The 11488-nt window shown below is 41.6% G+C and overlaps 1 protein-coding gene across 3 annotated transcripts in view; it reads right to left on the reverse strand.

Annotated features, from left to right (window-relative positions):
- The window catches only part of coro2aa (coronin 2Aa), a 40140-nt gene extending 30299 nt beyond the window's left edge, over positions 1 to 9841 (reverse strand). The window contains exon 1 of one of the 3 annotated variants that reach the window (XM_026171277.1): positions 9444 to 9841. In XM_026171277.1, the coding sequence (XP_026027062.1) occupies positions 9444 to 9458 (15 nt within the window). In that variant the 5' untranslated portion in view covers positions 9459 to 9841. Of the gene's footprint in view, positions 1 to 9051; positions 9210 to 9267; positions 9413 to 9443 lie in introns of those variants that run through there. The other 2 variants (XM_026171275.1, XM_026171276.1) reach the window with 2 other exon arrangements.
- Between the last annotated feature and the right edge of the window lie 1647 nt (positions 9842 to 11488).

An 11488-nucleotide genomic window follows, 5' to 3' on the forward strand; every position in this document is an offset into this window, starting at 1 on the left:
ACAGCAAATCACATCACGCCCATTAGCTAACTGCATTAATGCACTGTGGCATGCAACATGACATGCTAGACTCAAATTGTCTGTGAAGCCTCAAACCAAACATTAGCTAAAGAAATGCACTTATACATGGTTTTGTGAGTAGTCTTCAGCTAAAAGCTAATGCTTAACCCAACTATAACATGCTCACTAAGTCATTATATTAGCAGGCTAACATAGTCATACTAGCGCTAATGAAGTAAACTGGCAACAGATCGGATATACCTCTGCAGGCCATAAACTAAAGTAGGCCACTTCACACAATTAACTTAGAGTTTATACAGTCATGTGGAAAAAAATGTTCACAGGACTCTCTGCAGTTTGGTGATAAATTAAGTATACCCAATGATTTAACCTTTAACAGCAAGAACTGGCTTCACACGTGACTCTATAACACTTTGGTATACAGAGAGGTTCATGGTCCACTCAGGGACTGCAAGGTACTGAGGTCCTGTGGCTGGAAAACAACCCCAAATCATCACCCCTCCACCACCGTGCTTGATGTTTGGTACGAGGCATTTATGATTACGTCGAGGGGGGGGGGGTTTGGTTGTTTTCCCCAAACATGCCACTGTGCAACATCTCCACTTTTGTCTCATCTGTCCAAAGTACATTAATCCAGAAATCTTGTGGTTTGTTCAGATGCTGTTTTATAAACCTAAGCTGCCGTGTTCTTTCTAGACAGAAGAGTCTGTCTCCTAGCGAATCTTAAATAAAACGCACTGCAGCGTGTTCACATGTAAAAAGACAATTATTTTTACCCAAATTGGAGAGGCCAGTTCATACCTTACAGGCTGTGTCATCTTCATCATAAGGATAAAAAAAAAAAAAAAAATGGTTTTCCCCTAAATACAAATGTCTTTGGCAAAAACTGATCAATCTTGGCTCTTTTGATAGGAACAGATGCCAAACCCTGCCCTGAGACATCATAAAGAGAAAAGTACTGCTCCCAGTTGGCAAAGAGTGCTGGCTCAGTGCAGACAGAACCAGGCTAAAACATGGTTGATTCAGGCACGGTAGAATAAATGATCTGGCTGTAACATGAGACCTTTAAGAAAAGACAAAAGCGATCAGAATTTAAATGCCTGTGCCAAGTTTTATGGCAATCCATGTGTTAGCAGACTTTTCACTGCCAAACCACATGTAAATCAGGCAACAAATGCACGGCCAGTTTGTTTATCCATTAACACAGAAAGTCATCCAGCAGTTGCTGAAATATTTTTGTCTGCACACAAAAATGTCAGTCTCGTGCCTCGCTGCAAGTATAAATAACAGTATGTATTCATACACACAATATACGGTATATTTTTGAGTACACAGAGCCACTTATTCTAATCACCCTGTAAACTTATCTGTGGAAAGCAGTTGTCGGGTTTAATAAACATGGCATCAGAGACCAAGTCTGCAACTGTTCTAACAGTAATTTTCATGATGTGCAACTTTAAATCTCATGAACCAACAGGCTGAAACACACACACACACACACACACACACACAGGTGTGTGTGTGGCCAACCACTCGTTATCATGAATAATAAATAAGACTCTGCTGACCCATCTGCTTCATGACTAAGAGCTGCCAACTTCAAAAACAACCGGAGCGCACGCTGCCTGAAGCAGCGGGGTTTTTATAAGTCCGACCAGAAGCTTCTGATCTTTATATGGGAATTCTTAAAAAGGAAAAAAAAAAAGCACCAAACTAAACAAACGTGACCTTTAATCAAAACTTACTGATATTATACAGAGTTTCAGTAAATGCTTCAGTGGGATGATCTTGAAAATCCTATGTTGCCTCATTCCTGAGTTATTGCATTCACAAACTTGGACAGCTGGCCACCTGTCCAGCGGGGTGACAGCGACACCCTATCAGCCTTTTACGGCTGAGGGGGAAAAAAAAACTACAGACAACTGTGGCAATCTGATAGCAACCAAAGCAACACAAGGAAGTTTTTGGTGCAACCTCATCCAGCAAGAGCCAGTAACCTTCAGGAACCACTGCCAACTGGTCAGGAGATTCATGTTTTTTCCCGCCAACCAGTGGCTGTGTCACAGCCAACATGGCAAACAATTCTCAAGCAATGTGCGCATGATGTCATCAGACGCCTCAATAGAACAACTACCAAAGAAACCGCATATAAACCCTTCAGGTGCTAACCAGCTGTTCACTCTGAAGCTTGGCCTGCAGTATTTTACTTGTACTGTGCACACATTTACTGACTCCGTCTATATTTTCTAAAATAATCCCCTCTCTGTTTGACCCACGTGGTGCCGGATAATCCCCAAACAGCTGTCATGTCAGAAACGTGCACGGCAACCTGCCACGACTGATCTGAGTGTCAGTGACGTAACAGTAAAAGAAAAAGAAGGTCAGGGTGGAAAGACAAACAAGACTTTCGAAGCCATTGTTGGAGGAGTCATTATGCCTGGCACTGTAAATGCCCTGCAGTGACAAACAGCAGACGACAGCTTGTTTAAGGGAAGTTTGTAGTCTTTGGGACAAAGACAGAGAGCTTCTGTGGTCACATGCACCCTCTCGATTTATATAAGAGCATTTTCGGGATTTTTAAACCATTGTCAGGACAAGTACAGTAATCTTCCCCAATATCCACCAGCAGATTGTTTACTAAAGCCCAATACTCTGCAGATTTTATTCAGTTTGACCGCCAGGCTGAAGCATCAAATGATGATCCACGAATACCAGACGACAACTCCCCGGTGATGAATCAACACAACAACTCAAAAATCTGGCTTCTGCTCACACTTCTCAAAAAAGACACCAAGAGAGAAGAGCGTTAAAATAAGGATTAACGTGCTTATCTCAGGTCCTGTGTTCGGTCGTTGCTGGATTTTTTTCCCCCCTATTTCTTAAAGACATGTCTTTCAGATACTGTTAATCTGCTATCGATGGATTCTTAGGCCTGCCCCTTCTTTTTTGTCTTCCATTTGTCCAGTTTCCTCAATTTTTTCTAAGGACACACTGCACACTGTTACAGAGAGTGACAGGTTTTTGGCTAATACCTCTTCGGGAATCACCTTAGTGCAAAAATACTACTTTGGGTCGGCCAGACTGTGACATCTATTTTCATGGATTCAACTAAAGAAATGGGAGTGAATTCTCTGACAGGCTGCTGGTAACAAAGTGCATAAAGATGCAATTTTAAATTGTTTTTTGCCATGTTGTCTGGTATGTGTAGACACAACACTGGTTCACCTGTGGAGTTACATACTTTCTATGTTTGAATGAGTCACAGATCAGAATTAAGCGACTGAAAAAAGCTAATAAAGACTTCCTCTGAAAATGGTGAGATACAAGGACTGAACTGAACATGAGTGAAAAAGCAGCCAATGCCCAATGAAGAACTTTAGAAAACTATTGCTTAGGTGCACTTAAGAAAAATAAATCACCAGAAATTTGTGTTACTCTGAGTTTTTGAGGGCACACAATCTCCGAAGAAAGAACACTCAAAAGATTTCCACCTGTTAGAAAATCCTGGCAAAGACAGAATAAGTGCATACCAGATGTTTTATTGACAGTGTGAGAACAGCAGGATTAACTGAAAGAGGCCACAAGTACCGTGAAATCACTCTGACCCTGCCGGGCAGTGAAGCAGGCCTTCATTAGTTTTAGTGAAAACTGAACCACAGGAGGTGTGGCGGGGGCAGAGAGTAAGAGTCTTAAGGCCACGGGGGGCTTTGTTCTGGAGGTACAGTCATGTATGAGGCACCATTTATTGAGGACACAGGGTTCTCCAACATCACCTCAGGGCACAAAGTCGGGTCTGTAATGGCAACAGAGGACATGTGACATGAGCTGCTTCAGTTTCAGGGTTTTCCTCTTAATAAATCAGGGATGTAACCCTCAACAAAGAAAGTAAAAATGCATGATTGGCGCACACACACACACACACACACACACACACACACACACACACACAATGCTGCAAAGACAAAACCATGCACAGCTACAATCCTGAACATTTAATGACTACAGTGACCATTGTTGAAGTTGTTTTTGCAGATTTATTACTTTTAAATGCTTAAAATCACTGAATCCCCAAAGAGCAACGTCCAGCCACTGAAGAACTGCAGCTGCTCCACGGGCCCCTGGAGGCTGGCTCCAAAAAGCTGAGTCCCGGTGGACTCCAAATGCCCAAATTTAGATAAAAAATAAACATGTTACATAAGCAAAACATTTTACCCTCAATTGGTACAATTTTAAGCTTTTTTAAAACAAGATAGGTCATCGATGAAAATCAGAGATCAGTGAATTTAACACTACTAAAAATTAATTACATGATTCTCGCAACACATTTCTGATTAATTAATCTGTTTGTTCTTCCAGCTCTGTTACAACACAACATTTTTATATAATTTTTTTTTCTCTTTTAAAAACAGCTCATACTGGCTGCTAGATTTGCTTATCGATCTATCCAGCTTCTGCTGCTTGCCTGGGTCTGGGTTGCTAGGGCGCCCAGGCCCCCCTCTACACCTCTTCCAGCTTTTCCAGTGTGATACTGAGGTCTTTCCAAGCCAGCTGGGAGATACATGCCTTGCCTCACCCTGAGGCCTCCCACAGGTTACAGGTTACTGCTGGAAATGCAAACCAAGCTCTGGCTGCAGTCATACAGGTAACTAAATGGCCCGCAACAACAGGTTTGTCTTCACTTTATTGCACAACAGCAGCTTAACAGCCGCATATATTCAGCACAGATTTTCTAGCGCTCAGGTCATCGGGTTGATTCAAGGGCATGTTTGCTCAAAAGCACACCTTCAGTTCATTGCAGGTGTTACAGAAGGAAAGACTGACTCCTAACAGCAGCAGCAGCAAGCGCCTCATCACTGCTCCGGATGTGAGTGACATTAAGTTATACTACAAGATAAACAGCCAAGTATTTCCACAGCAGGAAAAAAAACAAAACAAAAAAACAAAAGAGGCTCTGCTCAGAGATTCTGAAGAAACGAGGACCTACATAGCAAACAGCACACGTCACAGGCTGGACAAAGCAAGGGAATCTCAGGTATGTGTTTAACAGTCTGTGTGAAGACATGCCAGGTTAGCATTTTATGGCCCTAACATGAAAGTGCACAGCAGATTTTTTACTCTCTCTACAGTGGATTTAAACAGAAGAGCCTGTGGTGCCTTCAAATCCCACAAACACCTCGTTAAAAATGAGACTGTCAAGAATTTTCACCGAGTTCAAAGCCGGCTACAGCAGGGAGGGTTCATTTGTGGTCGGGAGATTTTTGTTTCACACAAGTGCAGACGTGTGGCAAACTCATTAGTCTAATGCTCTTTTTGGCAGCGGGTTGGCCATTAGGTGGATGAGGCCTAATTAGACAACTCGAGAGCTGGTATGACACCTCTCCACACAGCACGGCACCAAAAGTCGTGCCTCAAGCTGACACGCATTAGTCTTAAACTCTGCGCAACCCCAAAACATGTTCGCTGTTCATTAGCTACAGACTTTTCTTTGTCAGGGGCGCAGAGAAAAATTTGCATCAAGCCTCCGCCAAGCTGAAGAGCGGTAACTGACCTCGCCGTTTATCTCATGCGCTCTGATAAAATTCCCAAAGAGGGGGAGCAGCGAACTGTTAGTATATCATTAGGAAATATTTAAAAAAGGAGCCAAAGGTCAATTCTTAAACTAAACACTATTATTTTACACCTTTAAACGGAGCAGCTCGACATTTTTGGAGCTTCTTTTTGAGTGTTAAATGCTTGGAAAGTGTTTAGGAGCTACTTAGCTTAGCATTAAGATGGGCGGAAAGGCCAGACTGGTGTCTGAGGTCAGCCCCGAAAGGAGCCTTGAACTTGGATCTTATTAAGTTTAATCAGTACAGAGTGAAAATATGTCATAGTCATGGGGGAGCTAAATGTTTCCACCTAACAGTCAGGGCTGCCACTTTCGAGCTAACAGGTGGGGTTGACAGTTTCAGCTTGATAAATTTAATGATCACCAACCCAGCGTTGCCGCCGGGGTTGATGACCAAACTTTTTTATTAGTTCATTTATGATTTCCTAACCTGTTGAACAATGGAAAGTATGTGTATGGGTGACGATGTTTTATCTAGCCATATCAGCAACCTTAAAGTCTGTTTTCAAGGTTGCTAGGATACCCATTGATATATTTTGTTTGTTGTTTTATTGCTTTGAGAAGTCACAAATATACCTGTAACCTATTAATCCGTAATTTCTTTTTTCTTTTTTTTAAAAAGAAGCAGATTTCAAAGTCAAGTCCCGAAAAGCTGCAAAAGGGGCTTTAATAGAAATGATCACCAAAAAAAACACCCTGATGGCGTCACTCGTGACTCAACCTGAAGAAAGCTGCTGTGTAATGCATGATTCAGTTGTGACTTTATAACAGCTCATCTGTCAAATGGATACTCATGTAGCTAACCCTGTAAAGCTGCATGAATCTCACAGGAAAGACTCCTACCAATAGCTGGAAGCAGTAAGTTGGGCTGGCCTAAGTTGGGTTTATTATTGATGAGGCTCATTAATAAATGTAAACTGTTCTTTGAGCTAATTTTGAAGGTGTTAGTGATAAAAGTGTAGAAAAGGATTAAAAACATTGCATGCGCACCAAACCAAAACACTGTACGGCTCTGTCACAGTAGAATAAAAATAGAGTAAAAATCCCTTGTTTTGACTTGGGAAGAGAGGAAGGGAAAAAAATGGCTGCCCACTGATTAAATCGATTTTTTCCACTTTCAGCAACAGTTTGTGATTAGCTGCGACGACCAACTGGTTCCACAGAGCCAACGCCTCATTATGTGGGCCAGGAATTGAACAGGTCACCTGGTGGGAGGCAACCTGTCTCCAAACACTGCGCTGTGACTCGGAGTGACTCCCAAACAGACTGGATAAGGTTTACAAAAATCTGCAGTCTCATCCCCCCCAAATATTCACCTTGGATACAAACCTCTGTTTTTATCTAATGCTACAGGAAAATTGAGAATATCAATATCAAACTGCGACAATAAATGCAGTGAAATGGGACTTTCGCTGAACCAACTAACCACAACTTCTGGAAAAATAAAACAGAAGGAAGAATTTGATAAAAAACATCTGAAAATTATACAAATATTCGTTTGGTCCAATCACGGCGCACGCTCTGGACCGGCCTTCAGTGAAACTGATGTGCACTGCCACACTTGAAGAGCCAACTGGCACTGAAGTCCTAAATTTGTCCCACAGCTCCACATGTGGTGAGCATTAGACTCGGTTCATTAAACACAGCTCTCAAGCTGTTATTTTTCTTTGTCTTAAGTTTATTTACACCCGTCCAGACAGAAGTGAATAAAAAAAAAAAAAACCCCACGATGGATCCAAACAATCTGGTGAACTGGTGGCCTGAAAGAGTCCAGCCACCCACAGAGCAGAAATAACAGGCTTCACTTAGAAGCAGGGAGGTGTTTACACTGAACGGGCACACCAAATCTATTCACAATATACTGGCTGATGGGACCTGCAGCATTTTGATTACAGCTTTATCAGGGTAACACTGTTTGGATTTTGTGTTTGCTCCCAAGAAAAAATACAAACGTGCGACTCGCAGGTCCTGAATAATGAAACAACTTTAAAGTGCTTTTCCAAAACAAAAGTATTATTTAAAATGCTAACGTGTTCACAAGGTTGTTTGAAAATTAACCAGATAACTAATTAGCCATCTGTAGGGATTACTTTTTTCCTTTAATGCTAAGATGAAAAGTAAACTAAAACTTCAGTTATCGATTTTAAAGAATTATTTAAAAATATGCATAAACTGTTTTCTGCTGAGCTAATATTTTTAAAACAACCAGAAACAATAAGATTTTTTTTAAAAAGGCTGCTTTGTCCAACAACCTAAATACTGGATTATGTTTCATATAAAAGAAAAAGAAGAAGCATTTTATTTTAATATCAATCTTTTTCAGTACTTGTTTGGTGAAAGTGCTCATTTTTAGCTGTTGCCTTGATTTGACAGCTATCTTGATTAAAAAGAGAGAATGTTCAGGACGGTGTGCTTTTCTCCGTCATACGTGACAGCTAAGCATGTGTGTGCTCTGGAATGATAGCTGGAATTAAAAAAAAGACAAATGTGGATTTCACAGCTAAAATTTTCTAAACTTCCAATACTAGAGATCATTAGATGTGAAAATCTAAATACTTTTTAAAACAAACCTAATTATGGATTCAATTCTATTTTCAATTCCTTTCAATTTTATTCATTAAACTGCTTTCATTAACCCCCATATCTAATCAGCCAATCACACGTAGATGTGCTCAAGACGACCTGCTGAAGTTAAACATCAGAATGAGGAAGAAAGGGGATTTGAGTGACTCTGAATGTGGCAGACAAGCTGGTGATCTATACTGGGATTTTCATACACCATCATCAGACTGTCTCAAGCATACAGAAAGGCAACAGTGACGCTTTACAGCCGAGGTACGCAGAAGAGCATGAAGCAGAAGACCACATTGAGGCTACAGTTCATACACGCTCGCCAGAATTGGACAACAGATCTGACGAGTCTCGCTGAAATGGCTGGGTCAGGTTTTGGTGCAAACAACATGAAAGCAGGGATCCATCCTGCCTCGTATTGACGGTTCATGTTGGTGATGTAATGGTGTGAAGGATGTTTTCTCAGCACACTTTGGCATCCTTAGATCCAACTGAGCATCTTTGCCACAGATAATGGCTTATCTAAGCATTATGACCATGTCCATCCTTTTATGATGACATGTTCCACTGGTTGCTGTAGTTAACACACCATGTCACAAAGTTCAAATCATCTCAGACTGGTTTCTTGAACACAGGTGACTTCACTGTAATGACCCCCACAGTCCAAACCTCAGTCTAACAGAGCACATCAAATGTGCCATCCTGTCAGTATGGACCAAAATCTCTCAGAGATGTTTCCAGCACCTGTGCCATGAAGAAGGCAAAAAGCAGATCCAACCCAGGACTAGTAAGATGTATCTAATAAAGTGTCCACTTAACGTATAATCAATTAGATCAACTACTGTACTCACTCCGTTTAAACATGGTGAAGTTGACAGTGCAGGTTTTCGGTTTCCACCCATGCAAACAGAGAAACAGCAGAGAGCTATGCAGTCGTGCTATACTGTGTGTGCGGGGGGGGAATCAGGTGTAACAGAAACCGCTGCACACTTCTGCGTCACATTGTCAAATACCAAGCAAGACGTTGGAGCGGTGTGTGTGTGTGGATGAAACGCGTGCAAACAAACCTCGTGGCTGCCGCAAAGTCGTCCGCTGAAATCCAACCTGCTGTGGAGCCGCATGGCACAGCTCCAACTCCGGCTGCAGCTCAGACCCCCCCAAAGTGTCCCACCCGCACACGCAGCGAGTGCGTGATGGCAAGTAAGCAACACAAAGCGAGAAGTTGGAGCTGAAGGGAACTCACCTTTGAGACGGTCATAAGGGGCGAGATGTGGCGGCAGGTGGTAGTGTTTCCCCCGAGGGAAGAAGGCTCGAGCGGTGGAGCTGCTCCTGCTGGATGTGCTGGCTTTGCTGGTGGTGGAGGGGACTAGCCGGGAAGCAGGAACCAGTCGTGTTACATCACCGATTGCTGTGGCAGAGTGGTCACTTAAAAGTCATGACGCCCGCGTCAACCTTGAGAGTCCCCCGGAATTTAAAAAAAAAAAAGAAAGAAGAAGAAGACAACAGCAACAACAATAACATAAATAAAATCTCACAGTCAAAACATTTTCTTTGCCCTTCAAACTGCAGCCACCATGAAAGAAAAGAGGATGAGGAGAGATCACAGGGAGAGATGCGAGCACAGGACGCGACGAGAGAGGAGGAAGAGGAGGGAGGAGGCTGGGAGGGGCGAGGAAATCCAGGTCGATCAGTGCAAAGATATATAAATATTATCATGAACACCGAGTAGACTGAAGGCCAAACAAGCGATGTTAACAGATTCACACACAACATGGCAGTTTCACGATCAATCACACAAGAGCAGAGGAAGCATTAACCATTTACATTAACCTGCTGCTCTCTATTCACCCACTGTAAAATCAAATAAAATCTTAATTATAGCAGGGGTGTCAAACATAGGGCCCGGGGAACAGAGTCGGCCCCTCGGAAACTCTAATCCGGCCCACTGCACGGCTTTGGAAAATGTGGAGGACATACATTTTTATCTTTTACTGTAGTTTCACAGGTTTTACACCTTACTACAGCATTCCTTTATCATGTAGGAAAACTGAGGCGTACTGTTGAAATTGCTCTTCTTTGTCTTATATTAATTTTAATATACATTTATTTAATTTTAATTTTTTATTGCATTTTTAACCGGTCCAGCACACATAAGATCAAAATAAGTTTAACATCCCTGATTTATAATCTGTCTGCTCTTGGTTGCAACAGCACCCTGTGTGTTCATCCCTAACTGCAGTTTACAGTTTGATTCATCAGAAAAAGTAGAAAAGCATATCGATAATGCACATTTATTTTAAGAGTCCATCACCATCAGTGTCACCTTTTAGCAGCCAGGTTATCATATGAATGAAGCTCAGTTCAGTATATTTGAGAGCATAAAAATAAACATGTGGTTTCTGTAAAATCAGTTTAAGTTTACGTTATGCTTAGTACTATTTTAATTATGTTTCTTATTGTTTGACAACCAAATCAAAACAATATGCTTTGGCCCTTGTTTACTCTTGTGTTTGGCTGCTGCTGAGTATCGCTGTATTTGCATAGATCCTTTATTTGTATGTGTGTGTGTGTGGTTTGTGTGTTTTCTGTCACGTTTTGTAATTTTACACAGATCATTTTGCTGATGTGGTGTGTGTAAAAGTCATTGACATGCACACCTGAAGCAGAGCGCCTGGTTTCTGTGTAGGCAAACCGTGCTGAGTGTGTCATGTACAGTGTTGTGTGCTACAGCTGGCAGGCAGCAGGGATCACACAGAGGAGCTGTCAATAAAAACTCACACATCAGTTTAGCCCCAGGGTCTGGAAGCGAGAGCAGCTGCAGAAATGTGGTCAGCACAGTGTGGTGATGTGTTGTTCTACTCTCAGTGAAGCACGATCCATATCACGGTGTTTGCATAGATCATTTATGCTTTATGTTAAGTGTGTGTGTATGTGGACATTATATAAACTCTGCTTACTAACAGTTACACTGCACAGATGTTGATTAATGTAAGTTAAGGTAAAAGCTAAACAATCTCTAAAGCCTAGTGGTGAGAGAAATTGAAAGCCAGATCAGTTATAATTGCTTATATGGAAAATTTAAAGAAACAGAAAGAAAGAAAAAAGGGATGGATGCCATGTTGTGAACAGGTCTGCCACACATTTTCATTTCAGGGTTTTTATTGCCCCCGAGCGGTGAAACTGCGCTATTACAGAAGCCGTATCAATCATAACCTTTACACATGTTAATGTTTTAAAATGATTATATTATACAGAAAAAGATAATCGGTAAGTAAAATATTAAATACA

The sequence above is a fragment of the Astatotilapia calliptera genome, chromosome 6, assembly GCF_900246225.1.
Source record: "Astatotilapia calliptera chromosome 6, fAstCal1.2, whole genome shotgun sequence".
NCBI lineage: Eukaryota > Metazoa > Chordata > Actinopteri > Cichliformes > Cichlidae > Astatotilapia > Astatotilapia calliptera.